The 22,884-nt window shown below is 35.9% G+C and overlaps 1 protein-coding gene across 4 annotated transcripts in view; it reads left to right on the top strand.

The window, feature by feature from the left end:
- frmd4ba (FERM domain containing 4Ba) overlaps positions 1 to 18,425 on the top strand; it is a 92,747-nt gene extending 74,322 nt beyond the window's left edge. For 2 of the 4 annotated variants that reach the window (XM_056460372.1, XM_056460369.1), the window contains exons 13-24: positions 850 to 988; positions 1,108 to 1,249; positions 1,343 to 1,476; positions 1,571 to 1,687; positions 1,787 to 2,015; positions 2,202 to 2,249; positions 3,814 to 3,946; positions 4,540 to 4,704; positions 7,032 to 7,732; positions 9,979 to 10,099; positions 14,430 to 14,624; positions 16,995 to 17,084. In XM_056460372.1, coding sequence (XP_056316347.1) covers positions 850 to 988; positions 1,108 to 1,249; positions 1,343 to 1,476; positions 1,571 to 1,687; positions 1,787 to 2,015; positions 2,202 to 2,249; positions 3,814 to 3,946; positions 4,540 to 4,704; positions 7,032 to 7,732; positions 9,979 to 10,099; positions 14,430 to 14,598 — 2,098 coding nt within the window. In that variant the 3' untranslated portion in view covers positions 14,599 to 14,624; positions 16,995 to 17,084. Of the gene's footprint in view, positions 1 to 849; positions 989 to 1,107; positions 1,250 to 1,342; positions 1,477 to 1,570; positions 1,688 to 1,786; positions 2,016 to 2,201; positions 2,250 to 3,813; positions 3,947 to 4,539; positions 4,705 to 7,031; positions 7,733 to 9,978; positions 10,100 to 14,429; positions 14,625 to 16,994 lie in introns of all 4 variants that reach the window. The other 2 variants (XM_056460370.1, XM_056460371.1) reach the window with 2 other exon arrangements.
- Positions 18,426 to 22,884: the final 4,459 nt, after the last annotated feature.

Below are 22,884 nucleotides of genomic sequence, written 5' to 3'. Positions count from 1 at the left end.
CTTTTAAGAGATGTATTAAGTAGCTTTTAATTACTTAAAATACTGTGTTGGAAGACATATGTTTTCCATGGCCATACTGAAAGATAATGCCAAAATTCAAATGGTTCATTTTGTGAAAATGGTTTGAGTATATGGACTTTAACTATTTAAAACTCTGTTAATAGGTAAAAATTAGCTTGTATTAAATTTTTGTAGTAGTTTGTGTATTGAGTTTGATTCTCATTGTCAATATAAGGTCTCAAATCAAAAATAATGAATGCAACTCATGGAAAAGTATATGTTGTGGTCTTCAATAAATTGCATGCCACGATGCATATACACTATAACACTATATTCAAAGCTAAAGGTGATCCAGATAAATATCAGAGCCATAAACCTGAATGAAGCCCTGAGTGAGCATAGTTTATGATGTAAGCATTATTTCCGCGCTTTCAGGTTGTAGGACATGGCCTTTTAAATGGCTTGAGTAAATGGTAGTCTTTTATGCATTTCCAGCGCTGAACTGCAGCAGTGATGCAATTGTTTGTAGTAGTAATATGGGCTGGGGTTGCTCTGTAAACAAAGATGATATCACCACAGTACATTGTACCACAATGTCACCAATCTGCCTCATTTTTGATCTGTATCAAATATAAGATCCTAAAGACCTTTAAACTTCTAACTTCATTGTTTTATCCAACTAAAATCACCTCTTGTTTTAATAAGTGGATATTTTTAGGAAATGTTTCCACGTTTTGAATATTATGCAAATTATATTCCTTGCGCAAACCTATATTTAAATGTCATTGACACAATATAGGATTCAATGTGTTATGCTTGAATTCTATGTGTATGTGTGTTAATCGACAGAAGAACAGCTTCTAGACGCACATTTGGTCAGTCTGGCCAGGCCATCCACACGTGGTATGCCAGCCACTCTCTGATCAAAACCATCTGGGCGATGGCTATCAGCCAACACCAGTTCTACCTGGACCGCAAACAAAGTAAAGTAAGTATGCATCAGTTGGCACATCTACAGTACTCACGATTTTCAGAGATGCACAAATCATTGCTTTGTTTCTACACTGATAGCGTGCAAAAGTACTGATGGTGTAATTGTTTTTAAAGGCTAAAATAACAACAGCAAGAAGTTTGGGTGATATTGCCATGGATCTTACTGAGACTGGAGCTCCACGGAACAGTAAGCTGGTCAGCATGGAGAGCAAAGACAAACTCATCATGGCCAGCAATGGAAGTTTGGTCTCTTCCAGTAAGACAATCTGGTTTCTCTCATTTCCAAGAACAGCCTGTAGTGAACTCTGCCATTCATGTCGTGATCGAGCACGCTTTTGCTTTCGTTTAGATTCTGCAGACAATGATGTGAATGAGGAACAGAAGAAAGAGAAGATAGCAGAGCTCAAGGACAAACAGGAGAAAATAAAGCAAATTCTGGCACTGAAGGAAGAAGAGTTGAAGAAAATGTGCCTGCGGGAAGCTGTTAGTGACTTGTCATATTTCCATATTTTTTTCAAGCACGTCATTTTAAAAAGGCATATCTGAAAATGTTGTTTTTATAATTTTATTTGATCAGGAGTTGACCGGCGTGTTGCCTAAGGAGTTTCCTTTGGCATCAGGAGAAAAGCCCCCCACCATCCGAAGGCGTGTGGGAACTGCTTTTAAATTAGATGACCTTTTCCCTTATGATGCGGTAGGTTGTCTTTGAAATTCTGCACAGACTGTTCTCTGTTGTGTACTACTTTGCTAATTACTTCACTAATTCTACGTTGTTGTTTTGTTTTCCTCGCAGGATCCTTGTTTAAGAAATCTGGAGAGCTGTTTCGCACTCCAGAAGAAGATCGTGGAGGCAGCGAGAAAACTTGCTAATGAAAACGAACTCGGGAAAACTGTGAAGAAGAAACGCAGGAGAAACCTTTTGGATGCTACCAAAAAACTCCAGGCCATCGAAAATGAGATTAATGATTACAGAGTGAAGATTGGCAAGGAGCCCACACAAAGAGCTTCCGTCATCATTGCTGGTGCTTACCTGCTTTAATTACTAGTCATCGTTGCATGTTAAATGTATTGGTAAATCTGGAAACATGCACACTTTTCTTGTTGACCATCATAGTTTAATGCTATACTTGCGATGAGCTAATGTTTTATGTTAGTTGTGGTGATGGATTATGACAGCAACAGAACTATATTCTCTGTTATTTCTGCAGATGATGTTAACCTTGACAGCCTTTCAGACTGCCTGAATTTGGATGATGGTGAGTATTGCTAAATATTGATTTCTAATGCACAGACGTTCAAAATTTTGAAAAAATGTTTTGGAAAAAAGTATTTAACGCTCATTAAGGACTACAGAAAGTTTTCAGGAATTACTGTATTTACTAGATACCTTTGTCTAAGTTATTAATTGTTTTATTCTATAATGGTTTATTTTTCTTTGATAAATATTGTGATATGAATACAGTTTTAAGAGATGGATTGAATAGCTCTATTTTACAGTTTTCTGAGGAGACTAACTGTATTCAGGTACATCCCAATGCAAAAAAACACCTTTCTTACTCTTTGTCTTGTTTCTAGTAAAAATATATCAAATTCTTAGATCAAGTAAAATATTGTTTTGTTTTCACCTTCAGAAGAAATTAATCAAAATTAAGAGTTTTTCCTTAAAACAAGCTAAATTGTCTGCCAATGGAGTAAGTGAAATAATCCAGGTTTGCTTTGAAATTTAGATATTTGCACTAGAACCGAGACAATTCCATGTAAGAATTTTCCCCCATATAATAATAATAATTAAATACAAGTAATTTTGCTACACCTGCAGAATCATAATTTTTTTCGTGCCTGAATGTTTTAAACTCTCTTGAAATGCTCTGTCACAGGCCTTAAAACACATGCTAATGATGAACTTTCACTCTATTAAGGTTAAACATAGCAGTGACTACAAACCTCATGTGTTCTGTTGCTCCTAACTAACTTTAATTCAGAGTCAACATTGCATGTCTTGCAATGTGACAATTGGGGATGTGCACATTGCGATACTAATGCTGAAACAATATATTGTGTAGCCCTAATATATATATATATATATATATATATATATATATATATATACACATTCATATATAGTTGAAGTCAGAATTATTAGCCCCCCTGTTTATTTTTTTTCCCATGTTTCTCTTTAATATAGAGAAGATTTTTCTCAACACATTTCTAAACATGATAGTTTTAGTAACTCATTTCTAATAACTGATTTATTTTATCTTTGTCATGATGCCAGTACATAATATTTTAATAGATTTTTTCAAGACATTTCTACACAGCCTAAAGTGACATTTAAAGGCTTAACTAGGCAGGTTAGGGTAATTAGGCTAGTTATTGTATAATGATGGTTTGTTCTGTAGACTTTCAAAAAAATATAGCTTAAAGAGGCTAATAATTTTGACCTTAAAATGGGTTTTAAAAAATAAAACTGCTTTTATGCCTAAATAAAACAAATAATACTTTCTGCAGAAGAAAAAATATTATCAGACATACTGTGGAAATTTCCTTGCTCTGTTAAACATCATTTGGGAAATATAAAAAAAAAAGAAAAACAAAATCAAAGTGGGGCTAATAGTTCTGACTTCAACTGTATATATCAGTAGTTTGCAGAACAAAACAAAATGATGTTTTTACAGTTTATTTATTCATTTAAATTACTTATTAAAATGTACGTTTCATCAGCTACAAACCTTTGAACAGTATTTTATAAACGTGACACTTATCGCTGTAGGCTAGACTAAATGGCAACCCACTTAATCTTGTGAACTTGTTTTGTCTTAGACGAGCCGTCACAGAGACAGCGTTCTCGTTCAGTACAGTATTCTCCACTTCCCAACTCATCTGGCTCCTTCACTGCATCCTACCATTCAGATCAACTAAATCACACCAATGACGACTACAGCAACTGCAGCAGGTGAGAGCACTGCCAACCACAGCTCTTCAGGATTAATCTGAAGCACTTTTCCCTGCTTCTGGCTTGCGTTTGCTTTTGTGTTCGCCGAGCTAGTAGAGACCTGCGAACAAGGAGTCAGGCCTGCATTCCAGTCCTCCCTTCCCTCGACTTCTTCCTTCACAATCTCCTCTTATCAGCCCAAACACTCACAGTGTTAAAAATAGTGCCCCAGGAATAAGCATGTCGCTGCTTGACTGGAAAAAAAAAACTTCAACAATAATCGCAAAGTGGGGGCGGAAGGGGCATAAGCAGCTCTGGAAAGTCTCACAGGAGCAACGGGCATTAAATTAAACAGCCAGTGAGGTGGAAGTTCAGTGAGACCAGACGGTTCAAATCCGTCTGTAAAATGAGATGTAATGCAGCCGTTTGTTATTCAATCATTTGTTCCTCAAAAAAAAAAAAGCCAATGAGTTTTGTGTTCGATCTTAACAGGTATAAGGGTGGTGTGGTATGACATGCTTTTTTTGTACTTCCTTGGAGGCTTTGTTTATGGTAATAACTCCACCCATGAAGGAAGTTTGGTTTGATAAGCATTGTTCTTATCTGTGTTCTAGATTAAATTATGCTGAAGTCCAAGAACCCGTTGCCTATATTCACGAAGATGCCTTATCGACGCACAGCAGCCCTTACCGGCAACCTTTGCGACAACCTTCTGACTCGCGGAGCATGCCACCAACACCTCAGCTTCCCCGCAACGCCTACAGCAGCATCCAGCTCAGGTACAACTCACAGTCCACTTTTTTATCATGTGACATGCGGTTGACATTTGTTAAGGAGTAATGTCTCAATGTAAAGTCTCAATGCTCAAGAAAAACATAGGGAAATATCCAAGTTTGATCTAGATTTAAAGAAATGTTTTTGATCTTATTAACAAATTTTTAAAATAACAAAAAAATGCTCATATCATTATAAGTGCAACAGGACATTGGTGTATAGACGATTTTGAGGGATGTAAACAAAAACAATGGTCCCAACGCATTTTCTGACATATTTCCTGACTATTTAACTTCAGATAATCCAAAAAGAGCCATATATTGATAAATAATGTTATGAGAGCAATTTTATCATTAGGTTATGGCAAAATTGCTACTTGTTACAGGTATGAAATAGCTTGATAACAAGCAGGAAATATTCATGTGCCAATGGCATGACCACATTGAAATGGTCTATAGGTCACATTTTATCATTTAATTCATCTGCCTTATAACAAAACACACATTACGATCATATTCAAAATAAGAAAAGAAAACTAGAAGTACAAAACGCACAGATATTACCATGGCATTCACAACATATACTTTAAATATATAACCTAAACAACTTTATTTAAAGTGAAACTAAAAACTAGCGGGACTTGTAAAATAGAGCATGCAAATACTTACATGGCTCTTTAATTTTGATCAGAGCACATCACACCTGTCCTCAGGTCTTTACACTGGCTTCCAGTTACACTCAGAATAGATTTTAAAATATTATTACTTGTCTATAAATCACTAAATGTCCTAGGACCTCAATACATTACAGATATGCTCACTGAATACAAACCTAACACATCACTCAAATCTTTAGGATCAAGCAAATTAGAAATTTCAAGAGTTCAGTCAAAGCAAAAGTTAATCTGCTTTCAGCTACTACGCCCCCCACTGCTGAAATCACCTTGCAGAAATAATCAGATGTGCTCCAACATTAGGCACGTTCAAATCAAGACTGAAAACACATCTGTTCAGCTGTGCCTTTACTGAATGAGCACTATTGTGTCTTTCTTTTTTATTCTTTTATAACCTTTTACAATATATATTTTATCTGTTTTAATCATTTTTTTTTCTTTTTTTATTCTTGTTTATGTAAAGCACTTTGACTTACCATTGTGTATGAAATGTGCTATATAAATAAACTTGCCTTTCCTTGATTTGGCACCAGCATTGCATCCAAAAATATACACATTAAAAAAAACATTGTATTCTTACATGTAATGTGTTGTAGAAATTGTAGTAATTTCTATAAAAATAGCATTTTATGTGTTTATGTAAAGTTTAGTTTAATTTAAAGCTTTATTAATGCCCTTCTGGCAATTCATTCTAACATGGTATTGTGCTTCACATATACTGTAGGAAAAATGACACCCTTAATACTATAAATACCAACACTTAACATCAAGTACACAAACAATATCTGAAACAAAAATAATGTATATTAATAATAGTTAAAAATAATAATAATAAAGCTTGATCAACTACATTTCTTAAATAACCAAATTGCTTCAGGCACAAAGTAAAAATTTTAAAAGAAAAAAAGATTTTTAAGAAACATTATTAAATCTTAATAGCATTCAATTGTCTCCAGTAAACGGGTTATTTCATTTATCAGTACAAATTGACACCTTCAATACCATTTCGATTCTTTAACTGAATTTTACTTCATTTCATTTATTTATTTTTTACATTCACATTACTAGCTAGGGACAAGGGCTGCAAAATATATCATTTCAGCATCAATATCGCAATGTGATCATTCGCAATAGTCACATCGCATGTATATGCAATGTTGAGTCTGGATTATAATTGATCAATTGGCAAGTGTTTTTTGAGGCCTGTGACTGTGTGAGAGTTTTAAAAACATTCAGGCATAAGAAACTGTACTGGTTATAATTTTGATAAATCAACAATCATTGATTGTATTGAATTGTTTATAAAACGAAGACTATGCAGTATTATTTTACATTTGATTATTCAATTACTGTATACCTGAATACAGTTTGACTCCTTGGAAAAAATTAAATCGCTGTTTGTTTAATTTGTATCCTATTTATAATAGAATTTATCCATGCTCATAGATTGTTTACTATATTTTACAAACTTCCCTACAGAATCCTCACAATTAATCTAAAATGATAAATTCTTTCCAAATAGTTAGTCAAGTCATGCAGTGAAATTGTATTTATATCGCAATATATATCACAGAATAAAAATGTTAGATTTTTCCAATATCGTGCAGCCTTACAATTTGATGGAGAAATCTGAATTGTTTCTCCTCTTTCTCCCTGCAGCAGTCTTTATCGCCAGCGCAGCGGCAGTCTGGAATCTCAGTCGCAGTTTCTAACCGAGAGCGAGCCGTCAGAGCCTGTCTTCATCTCTGCTCCTCGTCGTAGCAACAGCACTGAGTTACTTGACGATGGCTCGTCCTACACCAGCCAGTCCAGTGTGGAGTACTCCGCGCCTCATTCCCGTGCCAAAAACCGCCATCGACGGAGACAGGGCAACATATATGCCAACACGGGGAGCATGCCCAACCTAGCACAAAATGACACGCGGGGTTACATATCCCAACCTCAACATCCGCAAACCACCACAGCCTATTACGTTACCGGATATCCAAGATACATTGAACCTGAAGTCTATCCAAATGGACCATACATGTATGAAAGCGAGATGGAGGGACACTATAATGTGAACCCGTCCTACCATAGACACGAGCCACATGGAAACTACGCTCCGGATGAGATGGATGGTTTGTCTCATAATCTCTATGCCACATTAAGACCACCAAGGAATCGTCCTCCATCCAGGAATGAGAATTTGGTCAAAAACATGCAAAGGGCTGAAGTGGTGGAACACTTGCGGGGTTGGTACAACAGACAGCACAAACCACAAGGATATGATGCGTACAGGGTGCCACAGCAGAGCCTGAACTACAGGACCATGTCAACGAGTTATGTACGCAGCGACAGTACAGCTTCCTACTCAACAGGTGAGCACTTTTGCATAAAAAAAGACATCCTGCTTCCTCGTGTTAGAAATGTTAAAGATACTTCTGGGCAGCCAGAGTCATTCTACAAAAATCTCATTGTTGACATTTTTTCTACAATTTATTTCCATACACTGCAAAAAATGTGTTTCTTGCGTTTCAAGTCCAAATATCTAAAAGCTCTTGAATCAAGAAGTATTTTCCAGACAAGTAAAGAATATTGTCTTGTTTTAAGAAATAAAATCAGGGTATCTTCCGTCCATTCTACATCTGTTTTTCAAACAAAAAAGGGAAACTAAGTAAACGGCCATTTTTCGGTTTTTCTTTTGCTCACAAAAAAACGGAAAAAACAAGATTTTGGCTTGATTTTTATTTTTTGGTTTAGTGTAGGAAAACAGATAAACGACTTAAATTCATTATACACATGTAGGCAGCACTGAAACACCCTTTTTCCTCTGATTGGTCAGCCAAACCTGAGCTCGTGACGTTGCCCTTAAAATAATAGTCTGCAAATCGGTACCCAGGCTTTTAATTATTATTATTATTATTATTATTATTATTAATATATATATATATATATATATATATATATATATATATATATATATATATATATATATATATATATATATATATATATATATATATATATATATATATATATATATATATATATATATATATATATATATATATAAACTAAGTCTACATATTCTATCATTTGATCAGTTAGCAGGCTTGCATTCATTGCGTATGCATGAATTAAATAAAAATGTAAATTAGCAGTATTATTACACATTTGTCATTAAAATAAGGTCGTAGTTTGCTGCCAAACTTCTTGCTGCTGAGCAAAGATAACCATTTCCGAGGAACATCTGGTTTGCATGATGGTTCAGAGCTACTGTAGGCCTAAATAATAATAATAGGTTAATAATAATAATAATAATATCCTTTTCTTGTTTGAAAATGGATATAGAATGGACGAAAGATACCCTGATTAAATAATATGCCAAAATTAAGTAAGTTTTTCCTTAAAAACAAGCAAAATAATCTGGCAATGGGGCTGAGGAAAATATTCTTATGACAAAACGTAAAACAAGAATATTTTGCTTGATTTAAGGAAAAATTCACTTAATTTTTACATATTATTGCTTAAAACAAGACAATATTCTTTACTTGTCTAGAAAATGCTTCTCAATTTAAGAACTTCTAGAGATTTGGACTAGAAACGAGACTTTTTTGCTTTAAAACAAAAAATAAATCACATTTTCACCCAGTTTCTTTTTTCACTTTTAGTCAGAATAATCATTAATTTGTACTGCACACATGTATTTTACAGTTTAGCATACAGTATGTGTAAATAATTATCATTATTTGTAATGTTAATGAAATAACTGCTGCTGTGTTTAATTGTAATTAAAATATGACTTTTCCCTTTTAAATATTTCCATCAACAATACAGATGACAATATTCAAAGGGCACCCAAAGAAATGTTAAATGGTTGATGGAAAATGAGATTTAAACAAAACATAATACTTTATGAGAACATGAACAAATACTAGATATTAGAAATATTAGACTATATTAGAAATGTTAAGGATACTTATGGGCAGCCAGAGTCATTCTACGAGACCAGTAAAAAATATTTATAATCAAGTAAAGAATATTGTCTTGTTTTAAGAAATAATATGCCAAAATTAAGTGAGTTTTTCCTTAAAACAAGCAAAATAATCTGGCAGTGAGGTAAACAAAATAATTGTATGACCAAACAAAAAAACAAGATTATTTTGTTTGTTTTGCTGAAAAAGTCACTTAATTTTGGCATATTATTTCTTAAAACAAGACTTAAAACAATATTCTTTACTTGTCTAGAAAATACTTCTTGATTTAAGAACTTTTACATGTATTTTACAATTTAGCATATGTGTTAATAATTATCATTATTTGTAATGTTAATGAAATAACTGCTGTTTATTTGCAATTAAAATAGGACTCTGATATTTCCTTTTTAAATATTTCTTTCAACAATAACAATTAACAATTACATTTGAAAACACTAAGACATCTAACAGTTTTGTTAATCTACCATGTGTCCATATCAGTCAAACATCAGCCATTTAATTATCCTGGTTAATATAAAACATTTAGTGTTTTTTGTGTCTTGATAAATAATTTGTCTTGTCTTCTATAATGTTATCTACCCGAGGTTCCCCTTCATTAATTTCCTTTCATCTTCATGTAATTGCAGTTGGTTCGGGGAACTGGCACGGTCGACCAGTCACGGCAATGTCAGAGTATGAAATGCCTCTCGCACACCATCAGTCCTACGGCTACAACACTGTCCATCACAGCCACCCGTTACACAGCAGGTACGACTCCTCTGTGCTCCATCGGCCTTCACTGCCGTCCTCATTAGCCTTTATCTGAACCACCTTAACTAGAGTAAATCACACTGACGTGCCAAGAAACTCCATGCTGGGTGGTTTCATAGCAATACACAATTAAAAGGAAATATACCATACTACACCTGACAAAAGTCTTGTCGCCTATCCAAGTTTTAGGAATGACAAATACTAACTTGGCTTCCAATGGATCATTTGGTATCAGAATTGTCTTATATGAAGGACAAAGACCTCTAGATTACGCTAATTTTACCAAAATAAATTACGATCATGCCTTAATTTTTCATTATTTAATTAGGACAGTAAGGTCTGACTTTGCTGAGATAAAAGTCTCGTCACTTAACAGAAATAATGTACAGTATAGAATATAAAGTCATGGCGCAGTGGAAAAAGAATGAATATTGTGTATGACTCCCATGAGCTTGGAGGACTGCATCCGTACACTCAAACGTACACCGTAATGACTCAAATGACTTATTAATAAAGTCATCTGCAATGGCAAAGAAAGCATTCTAGCAGGACTCTAGAGTTCATCAAGATTCTTTGGATTCATTTTCAATGCCTCCTCTTTTATCTTACCCCAGACATGCTCAATAATGTTCAAATCTTGTGACTGGGCTGGCCAATCCTTGAGCACCTTGACCTTCTTTGAACTCAAGAGCTGAGTGTTATCAAGCTGAAGAATTTGCCCTCTGTTGTGGTTTGTAATGTACTGGCCAGCACAAATATCTTGATACCCCTGGCTGTTGATTTTGCCATCCACTCTGCAGATCTCCCGCATGCCCCCATACTGAATGTAACCTCAAACCATGATTTTTTTCTTCACCAAACTTGACTGATTGCTTTGAGAATATTAAGTCCATGAAGTTCTAATAGGTCTTCTGCAGTATTTGTGATAATTGGGATGCAGTTCAACAGATGATTTATCGGAAAAATCTGCCTTCTGCCACTTTTCCAAATGATCAACTAGAAGTCAAGTCATTATTTGTTCCTCTGGGATCAAAGACAAGACTTGTCAGGTAGTGTACACCCACATGGAATAATGTCTTGGTTATACCTGGTATTAAGATGCATTTTTGTTGATCTGATTACAATGTCAACACTAAATACACCTGATGTGTTTTGATCTTGTCCGCTTCCTTGCACTTTCAGATGCAGCCAAAAACAAATTCAGTGGGATTGTTTTTGTAGTGTAAACTATGAAATGCATTCAAATGGCCACATTTTTTTTGGCGATTGAGCAAATTTTTAACCAATATAAACATTACAAAACATCCGAGTGCACTAGCCAGATGGCATTTAAATTTGGCATCTAAAATCTTAAGTTTGGTCTGAAGTAAAAAGTAAAAAGCACAATGTTTTCTTAAGGGGACATTTCACTTAAAAATTTTAATTCTGTAATCATTTACTTACCATTGGCTTGCTCCAAACTGGTCAGAGTTTTTTTGGTTCTGCCGAACACAAAAGATTTTAAAGAATACTGGAAACCGGTTCAACAAAATAAAAGTAACTTAAACTGGTTTGGCACAAGTCAAAGAAGAGTAAATGATGACCGAATTGTAATTTGTTTTGGGTAAACTATCTTTATCAATACTGATTCTAAAACCTGATTTACACTTCTGCATTAAGTGAATGCTGTACCCCACGACCCATCAGTTGACAAAAATGCATCTTAAAGGGATAGTTCAGCCAAAAAACAAAATTCTATCCTCATTTACTCATCCTTGACTTGTTCCAGACCAGTTTGAGGATATTGTTCTGTTAAACACAAAAGAAGATATTTTGAAGAACGTTGTGAAATCTGCAGCCGTTGACATCTCTTGTAGGAAAAACAAATATTATGGAAGTCAATGGTTATCAGTTTACAACGCTTTTCAAAATATCTATGTTTTCGGAAATGAAGGGTGAATGATGACAGAATTAAATTTTTGGGTGAACTATCCCTTTAACACCAAGTGTAAACAAAACAAGGCTCCCTGTTTGTATTGTAGAAGCTCTATTTTTGGGCTATTTTTTAAACTTGGCCACTGTTAAAATGCTGAGTTCCACACAATCAATTTGTGTTGGGACAACATGAAGGAATTCATTTAACTTATTAATTTGTACAAATTGGAGTGGATTTAAAACAATTAAGTTGTTGCCAAAAGAACTCAAGAATTGTGTTGTTTCAGTTCAATTTAAATGAGTAGTTTGAACAAGCAACAAATGTCATTTGAGTGTATAAACCACCTTAAAACACCCCACATGTATTATTCTGCATTCTCCTTTAAATGTTGTATATATTTTCCTGATGTTTCCACATTGTTGGTTGCACAGCTGTATGCTACAGTGCATCAGGGGCATGTGTTAGCTAACAGCTCGGCTGACATTGTGCATCTGGTGAATTCTGCAGGCTTGCTGGTGCAGTACCTGCTTTCACACTTTTTTTTTTCTCCGTATGCTCGTTCTCTCCCTCCAGCTCGCACCCTAAACGTGCTTGGCACTGTCCCGCCAGTCCTCAAAACTATCATCCTCGTTTCTCCCAAGCTTGCTCTTCCTCCCTCCCTCCCCGTCCTCTTCCTCCTTCCTCCTCTTGCTATCAGATGAAGCAGACGGGGTTGTCCGCGCCTCAAACTGGCGGTGCAAGAGTTAATAAAGCTTCATTTTCTAAGTGTAGCCCTTGATAGTAAGTAAAGCGCCAGCCGTGTGAGGTTGCTCTGTCTGTTACTCTGCGTGATTTGTTGCTTCAGTCAGCGTTTTAGGATGTTTGTTTTGTTGTGTGTTGTAAAAGTTCGACTGCATGGCTTACTTTTAAATGTGCTGCTGGTCTTTCTCCAACTTTAAAGGTGTAGTTCACTCTCGTGTACTCGCCCTCATGTCATTTTATACCCCTGTGAGTTTATGTAAATATGCAAATAAAGACGATGTATTGCAGAGTGGTTGTTTTCAAAACCGTTTTCATATGCATCTTATCCTTCACAAGCTTTTACTGAAGGATTTGAAAGTAATTCATATTTTTATTAAGCAAGGATGCATTGAATCAAAAGTGACCATTAAGAAGTTTATAATTTTGCAAAAAAAGAAACTTCTATTGGATTTTTTTTTTTTGTTCATCAAAACGTTTAGAAAACAGATTATTGATTTTGGTGAGAATTTTAGAAAAATGTTTTTGCCGATTTGTTTTCTTATTATTGATAACAACGCAAAATGTTTTGGAGCACCAAATCTGCATATTATCCGCTTGTTAGATGTGATATATTCAAAGTTCAATGCAAAGGGAGACATTGGCTTTTACAGATTTAGCTTAGCAAAGCCTACATCAAATGAAGTTTGGGGACTACAAAAAAAATACATCTGGGCTAGTGAGATCATAAACCCTTCAGGTTACGTGCATTCACCACCTGCAGCGAAGAGGCGTGGCCAGAGGCGCTGTAATGTTATTCGCAAATATCATGCAAAGCGGATTCCAGATCCAAACGCTCTATCAAACTGTATGGGGAGACTCAACAAATGGAAAAAATAAATATTTACAAACCGATGCAATACTTTTGAAAATCATGATCGGAATATATATATATATATATATATATATATATATATATATATATATCCACGACTAATATCCAATGGCCAGAAAGTGATACATTTTGTATAAATTGTTAAAATATTGGTGTCTGTGATGCAGTAAGTCTAGAGCACTCTTTTCTGTGCTGAAAAAAACCTGAAACGCATGTGATCTCACTAGCCTGGATGTATTTTTTTGTAGTCCCCAAACTTCATTTGCTGTAGGCTTTGCTAAGCTAACTCTGTAAAAGCCAATGTCTCCCTTTGCATTGAACTTTGAGCATATCACATTCAGAGATGTTGTTTATGTTCACACAGCTACATTACGCGTCAACTGAAGTTAAAAATATGATATTGTAGTGGACCACCCTTTTAAAAAAAAAAAGAATAAAATCATAGCTGGTGCAATAATTACACTTTAATGTCCATGACAGTGATTAATTGCTAAATACTTAAGTGGAAAATGCTCAATAATTACATGAATTTTTCACAAGAACCGAGTTTATGTAAAGCATAAAAGGACTTGGACAACTGCCAATAGCTGTATCCTGCTTTTGTCAATGTTTTGATTACACACTCCACACTTATCATGTGTGTTTTATGGGTTTGCAACAACATGAGGATGAGTCCTAGTATTGTGTTTGGGTGAACTATCCCTTTAAGCGTCAGCATACATCCAGTCAATTGTCTCTCTCTAGCAATGAGCACACATGAACACTGATCTGACTCCTGCTAACCCTTCCTCCCAAACCAGCCCTGACCCCCGTCTGCTGGCTCCGCCTCCTGACCCTCTTTTGGACAGATTCCCACCCGACTACGGGTGGATGACTCCGGGCAGGAGAAGCCCATTGCCAGTGCCTTTAGAGGTGCCTGGTGCTGTTGCCAGTGGTTATGACCCGGATTACTTTTACTCTGATTGCTAGTGAAAGAGACAACACGTAAAACAGTGGTGAGACATGAAGGACTCTCTTGACAATCCTGGCCAATCACTCGAGGGGGGTTTGCCACAACTCTTTTCTAGCCCTTACTCACTGGTGGTGGGATGATTTTCTGTTTTTTATTTTCTTCCAGTCGGGTGAGGTCTCGTTTTGAAGGGAAGCATGTGACTCTGCATTACATATCTTTGATTGCTGTGTGCAAGTTTTGACTAGCATACGTGTGTTTTTGTATGGTCTGCTTCAGGTGTGTGAGTGTTTAACAGTGTTCAGTGATGTTTTGTCTCAATCAACCTTGAAATCTGTCTAGTGAGCATGTTTGCGTTTGGGGTGTAATGGTACACGTATTTGTGACCAGTGTTTTCTGTTATGTTTTAAAGTCTTAGATATCTTAACTTAAATAAACCAGTATCAAATTTTAAAGCCCAACCTATGGTTTGTCAAAATCAGAAAGTTTCCAGATGATATAGAGCGTAATATTGGTCTAATATTGACAAAATATTTAGTTACTATTAAGAAATTGGTGTCAGATTTAGTTTTAGTGATTTTAAACAGTATAGAGTTTCAGTTCTAATTGCAGTAGAGCACGAGTGAGCTTGATTTATTTAATTTTTTCTAGTTCTAGCATGAAATGAATTATTTAAAAAAAATAAAAATCTTATCATATTTTAGGTAGACAGACAGACAGATGGATAGATAGACTAGATGGATAGACAAACATAGATAGATAGACAGACAGATGGATAGATAGAAAAGATCGATAGATGGATAGACTGACAGACAGACAGATAAATAGACAGACAGACAGACAGACAGATGAATAGATAGATAGACAGGACCGATAGATGGATAGACAGACGGATAGACTGACAGACAGATTGGTAGGTAGGTAGATAGATAGGTTGGTAGATAGACAGATAGACAGGATCGATAGATGGATAGACGGACAGACAGATAAATAGATAGATAGACAGACAGACAGACAGACAGACAGACTGATGGATAGATAGACAGGATCAATAGATGGATACAGTCGGATAGATGGACAGATAGATGGATAGATAGATGGACGGACAGACTGATAGACAGACAGACGGATGGATGGATAGATAGACAAGATCAATAGACTGACAGACAGATTGGTTGGTAGGTAGGTAGGTAGGTAGATAGGTTGGTAGATAGTAAAATAGACAGACAGATAGACAGGATCAATAGACGGATAGACTGACAGACAGACAGGTAAATAGATAGATAGACAGACAGACAGACTGATGGATAGATAGACAGGATCAATAGATGGATACAATCGGATAGATGGACAGATGGATGGATAGATGGACGGACGGACGGATAGACAGACAGACAGACAGATAGATAGACAGACAGACAGACAGACAGACGGATGGATGGATGGATAGATAGACAAGATCGATAGATTGATAGACAGACAGATAGACAGACAGACAGACAGACAGACAGACAGACAGACAGATGGATCGATAGATTGCTTGTATAACCATTACACCATTAATACCATAATGTGGTGAGATTGGGATTAATTCCTAAACAATTTCTGGAAATGAGCGAATAACTTTGTTCATGGTTCCTATAATATTCAGACATAGACATATTTTTAAGTTTATAAAGCATAAAAAAGTAATTTATAATCCAAAAATGAGGTATAAAATGACAATGTGCAGCAATTGGATAGATCTTTATCTTAAAGAGATAGTTCACCTTAAAAAAAATATATTTTCTTGTTACAAATCTGTTTGAGTTTCTAAGAATACTTTTAGAAAAATGTCAGAAACCGGTAACCATTGACTTCCATGGAATTAGTTTTTCCTACTGTGGAACTCAATAGTTACCGGGTTTCAGCTTGCTTCAGAATATTTTCTTTTGTGTTTTTTTGAGAAACTCAAAAGGTTTGAAGCCACTTGAAGGCGACTAAATATAAAGTCTTTTTTTATTTATAGTTGAACTATCGCTTTAAGAAGCCTTTTGTTTCCCTGCTATTTACATTGCTGGAGCAAAAACTAAAGTATGTACTAAACCATGATTATTGAGTACCGTCACACCCCTGAGTTTACATGCATCAATAACAAAACAAAACAATAAATCATCAATTTGGAAACAAAGCTTGTTTCTTCACCAGATATACTGAATTCCTTTAAACTCAATGCTGCAAAACTAGCCGCACGAGTGTTTATTTTTGTACCATTGTTGTTTTTGCTAAATTATCTGGATTTTAGTATATCTGGTGTTGTGTGTGTACTTTTTATGTGTCACTGTGGTGTAAAACATGCAGCTCTTTATAGAAGTAATTGTCCACACTTCTGTTTTCCTCCAAGATATTACATATTGACCGTCGTTTCTCTTTGCAGATCCTACATAGACGTGAGCCACCACGATTCCCACACCAGCAGCCCAATGGACAGCAGCTTTGACTCTGAAGACCAGCAGACGATATACTGGCACGAAGACTCCAAACCTGGAACGATAGTGTAGAGAGTGAGACAAACTGTTTTCTGTTCACTCTCAGGTGCCTTCTTATGCTTATTAATGGCAAAAAAAGTTTTTAACATGAGGAATGCAGCCAGACGAGAGGCTTGCGGAGACGATCCTGCCAGCCGACTTAAGAGAGGACAATGCATTCTCTCTGTGAACAGACTTATGGGATAGCACTTCACCTTCAACACACACACAGAGAGACACTGTGGGGGAGGTTTTTTCGATGCTGTGGGGCTGAATGAACTTGCTGTTTAAACCCCAATCTGTGATATTGAAGGATTTGACATTAATACTTCACCATGATATGAAGGATTCAAGGCAGATTTCTCTTTCTTGTGTGCGAATTTCTCAGCAAACGTATTCTGCAATGCTGATCTTTAGTTCTTTTTTAAGTTGTGTGTTCATAGACTGAACACAAAACTGCACCACAGCTTTACATTCAGTGTTTCATTCATTCACATTCAGCTTAACCAGGTCTTTTACTGGAGGATTGACACCTTCAACAACTATATTCACACTTGGATTCTTCAAGCTTTTGACATTTTACTGAACACAAAACAGTATTTTTTCACTCTTTTACATTCATAATAACAGTTATCAGCCTTTTCTTGCATTTCCATTCGGTTAACGCTGTTAAGACTAACTTTTGGACCAATCACAAAGCAGTATTTCTGTTTTCAGGCTTACCAAGTACTTGTAAATCCTCTTTGTATCATCTTGAGTCGGTGCCAAGTGTTCAACTTCCTTTTTAATCCTCCTCAAGTGACGTGCAACAGCTCTAATTACTGACACATCACCGTTTAATTGTATTTATACCGTCACTAACAATTAGGCAGGTACAATTGTGGTCATTTACTGCACTTTTATACCCTATTGGACTTTGGAAGATTGAAAAGCGTGACCCATCTTATTTTCTCTTCAGAAGGGAATTGTATATGTATTTGTAAATACTGTAAAAACATTTGATACTTTTTTTTTCTCTTTGTTTTTTTTACTTTTTAGAGAGATTTGTTTTTATCATTTTCAAAGCATATAATATATAGTTTGGATTTCTCAAGCTGGTTCTTAGTAATTTGTCTAAAAATATTCATCAGAATTAAAAGCCAAAAACCAACATTGGTTGCCTTTTTGGGGGTTAATATTGTGCATGAATGGTTGAGTGCATTTAATAGGAAATCTAACTTTCATAGTGACTTTGAGGAAACACCACCTGCTGGGATGCAATAGGGAAGTTGCATGCTTCACTGAGCCTATCTTCATATGCTTTCAGTACTATAAAAATGATGGTTGTATTCATTTTAAAATGCATTCGAGTGTGTTTTGGCTCACTTGTTTGGTGCACACCAGGGTTTGATGGCAACATTCACACTTACTCAAAACATACATACAACCATTTGTTTTTATTTAAAGGGACAGTTCTTCCAAAACAGAAATAACTCTCCTCACAATGTGCTCGCACTCAAGGTGTTTCAAAATACTACGAATTTCTTCTGTTGAACACAAAACAAAATATTATGAATACTATTGGATAAAAAGCAGCCATTGACATCCATAGTAGAAACGAAAAATACTATGGAAGTCAATGACGTTTAGTATTCCTAAAGATGCTGTATGCAAGTTATTGACTTTTCGAAAGCATTAAAATATCATAATATGTTTGCTGATATTTAAGAAACATCCCAAGTGAACATTCTTGTTTATCTGAAAAACAATGCTGAAGTCAGATATTCTGCTTTGAAAATGTCTGTTAAGTGCCGGAACACCTGTCTTTGTTTTAGTTCTTTAAACCCGCCCAATTATAGCCAATTATATTTCAGCACCTCTGGTTGTCTTGGTGTAAAACGGCGTATTTCATTCATTCATTCAGAAAGGCTCTTAAAGCATGTGCTTGTGACCAAAATGCAACCTCTGGGGGACATTAGCAGAATCCGAAATGAGATATTGATTCAGAGTTCCACGTGAGGTTATTAAATAGAAAATAATATAAATATTAGGAACGTAGACATTAGATGAGCAGATTACATTCTAACCCTGTGTCCTAACAACACGATACGTGCTGAGATTTTAGTGAGAAGCAATTTGGCTGTTTGCAAACACAAGACTATTTAAATACAGCCATTCAGAAGCACAGAATATGCACTCACTCATGAAATGGTTTATAATCTATTTAATACATATGAACCTTCTTTAACATTATTAAATGTAGATGCTGAATCACTGATATGTGTTGGTTTTGAGTCACAGTTCTGAAGTTCAATTTCAAACGGTTTGTTTTATTTTTAAGATCTGAGGCGAACCATCTGCTGCTGATTTCAGTGGTATGGCAATAAATGTCATGTAAAATGCCATTCAAACTCACATTGTTAGCATTTAACACTGAATGAAGCACATGAGGTGCACCTGAGGTGATCATTGTCATAATTCTGTTGTTCACCTGCAAGAAATAGAAGCTGTATCTAATATATTAATTCGAGGAGTTGGTTTTAATATGGAGAAAATTCCTTCTGTCATGTGCCGTTGCTTTTATTTAGAACACGGTTTAAATCAGCCTTTAGGCTCGATCTTCAGACTCGCTCCATTTGGTCCTCAATCTGCGCTTGCGTTTGTTTTGATCCAGGAATACAATACCTAGTTCAACCACTGGGTGTCAAACTTACATACTACACCTTTAAGTATATTCCTTTGTATTCAAAAGAAGAAGAAAAACCCAAACAGGCTTGGAACATGTGGAGGATAATTACATTTTCATTTTTGGGGTAACCTATTCTTTTAACCAAGCCTCAACGTTGTCCAGTAGTGTTTACATGTGTTATTTCAAAGGCAGTAAAAAGTAGTAAAAGTGATTTGTTAGAAAACTCTTTTTAGGTAAAATATTTAATGAGTGTATAGGTTTGCTTGTAAAGCGCTCCTATTAAAGCTACACACTCTAATAGTTAGGCTGATTTTTCTCATGAGAACAAGCAGGCCGTCATCATGCATGTACTACAGTATCAAACCAGAAGAACGTGTTTGAAGTCTCATGAGCCACTCCTGTGAAGATAAGTAATCAGTCATCTGTGTACAGAATGAGGTAAGGAGAGATCATGCGACTGACCTGCTTTTTATGCTACACCTTTAATAAATATAGATGATGCATTAATACATTATAATAAAACAGATTCATAAAGTTAAAATCTTTCTAAAAAGAGTTCTGAAATATTTTGTGACCTTTTAACCAACATTCTGATTTGGATATACACTCTTAACTTATACACTAAAAAATAATTCTTGCTAAATTTTATAGCTGAATCAAATGAACTTTTCTAGTCAACTCAACTTACATCAATCAAACTGACTAAAATATTAAGTTAAGCTTTGTGTAACTTAAAACATTTACTTGAAACCTGATTAAAGCAACATAAAAATATTTGTTGTCTTGCCTTTTGGTCATTAATTTTTTACAGTGTGTATATATACAGTAGTCATCATTTAAAGTGGTTCAAAACATTCATAAAAGTTGCCCTAAATTCATTCTTGTCTTTTAGACAATTTAGAAAAACTTTATTCACTTCATATGTTGACTGCTTTATATATACTGTACACTCACTCACTTTATTAGGTACACCTAACTAATACTGGGTTGGCCCGCCTTTTGCCTTCAGAACTGCCTTAATCCTTAGCATAGATTCAACAAGGTACTGCGGATTTGTCGGCTGCACATCCATGATGCGAATCTCCCATTCCAACATCATCTCATAGGTGCTCTATTGGATTGAGCTGTGGTGACTGTGGAGGCCATTTGAGAACAGTGAACTCATTGTCATGTTCAAGTAGCCATCAGAAGATGAGTACACTGTGGTCATAAAGGGATGGATGCTGACCATCAACAATACTCAGGTAGGTTGTAGCATTGACACGATGTTCAATTGGTACTAATGGCCCAAAGTGTGCCAAGAAAATATTCCCCACACCATTACACCACCACCACTAGCCTGAACCGTTTATACAAGGCAGGATGGATCCATGCTTTCAGGTTGTTGCTGACAAATTCTGACCCAACCATCCGAATGTTGCAGCTGAAATTGAGACTCATCACACCAGGCAACGTTTTTCCAATCTTCTATTGTCCGATTTTGGTGAGCCTGTGCGCATTGTAGCCTCAGTTTCCTGTTCTTAGCTGACAGCAATGGCACCAAGTGTGGTCTTCTGCTGCTGTAGCCCATCTGCCTCAAGTCTACAGAACAAACCATTGTTATACAATAACTTGCCTTATTAACCTAACCTGCATAGTTAACCTAATTAACCTAGTTAAGCCTTTAAACCACTTTAAGCTGTATAGAAACGTCTTGAAAAATATCTAGTCAAATATTAGTTACTGTCATCCTGGCATAGATATAAGAAATCAGTTATTTGGTTGGGTTTAGGGAAGGAGGAGGGTGGGTCAGTCAATCACTCAGTCACTGTAAGTCAGGCAGTCGACAGCAGCCTCTGGTGGATTTACGCGAGGACAGCAGGCACGAATGGCACTCATGAGAGAAATTTAGGATCTCAAAAAGCGTATACGTCAGCCTCTGATGGATTCACGAAAACAAAAACTGCAAAAAAAAAAAAAAACGTAGCTCCTGTGACGTATTTTGCGTTCTCCAGAAATGTATATAGGGCTACGTTTTCTGAATGAGCCTGGGTTGTTTGAGTAATTTTCCAACAGATTACTCTACTTGCACTACATTTTGGATTTTTCAGTTCTCTATCCACCACTGGTGAGGAGCATCAAAATAAAGCATTCGCATATATTAACCAAACCGTTTACTGATACTCAAATAATTGCTAGTTGACTAAGTTCAAAAGCTGTCTAAAGGTATCGCAATAACGTGTTGCCTAATTTCATGATATGTTTAGTAAGTGTCTGTGATTTGAGGGTGTTTTTTGAAGTTCATCTGTCCTCTTGTTGCCCTCTGCTCTGGAGAAACGGAGGCTTTGTTCTGGTGAGTGGAGGCCTGAGGCGGTTCACCCTACACTGCTTCTGAAAGACTGGATATACTGCAGCTGTGCGCTTCTGTCTAAACCTCCTCCAGCTGTACTGAGATCAGCCAGGTCATCCACAGCTGATTTCATCCACTGCAAACAATGGCCATCTATTACTGTTTCATCAACACACACACACACACACACACACACACACATAATTCTTACAGTTGTCAAGTGGGGTTGTGGTTATATGTACCACTTTTAAACTTCACAGACAGTATCCAATATTGTTCTATACCCAATGAAAAACTGCAGGAATTATGGGAGCAACTTCTGTGTAAACAATCAGTGAAGTGTCTATCTCTCTCTCTCTCTCTCTCTCTCTCTCTCTCTATATATATATATATATATATATATATATATATATATGGGTACAATGAGGTTGCATTAATCTCCTCACATTTCATACACTGAGTACTGAAAAGATAAAGTTGTACCTACTGCAGTAGAATAAATAAATTAGGCTACCTCTCAGGCCATGAATAACCCAGGAAACTCGTGAAATATTAATAATATTGAACATTATTATAGCGATATTATGGGTGTTACATTTTACTGCACTATTCGGAATACAAAGAGAAAACAATCGACATTTACATTTAGCTAATGCTTTTGTCCAAATTTAAGTGACTTACAAATATGGAGGAACAAAACAGTGAGCTCAGGCAAATACCTTAAAGGTGCAGAATGTAAGTTTGACACCCAGTGGTTGACCTAGGTATTGCATTCCTGGATCAAAACAAGCGCAAGCGCAGG

This window comes from Danio aesculapii, chromosome 6 (genome assembly GCF_903798145.1).
Source record: "Danio aesculapii chromosome 6, fDanAes4.1, whole genome shotgun sequence".
Classification (NCBI taxonomy): Eukaryota; Metazoa; Chordata; class Actinopteri; order Cypriniformes; family Danionidae; genus Danio; species Danio aesculapii.
This window is presented reverse-complemented; position numbering and strand designations above follow the sequence as displayed.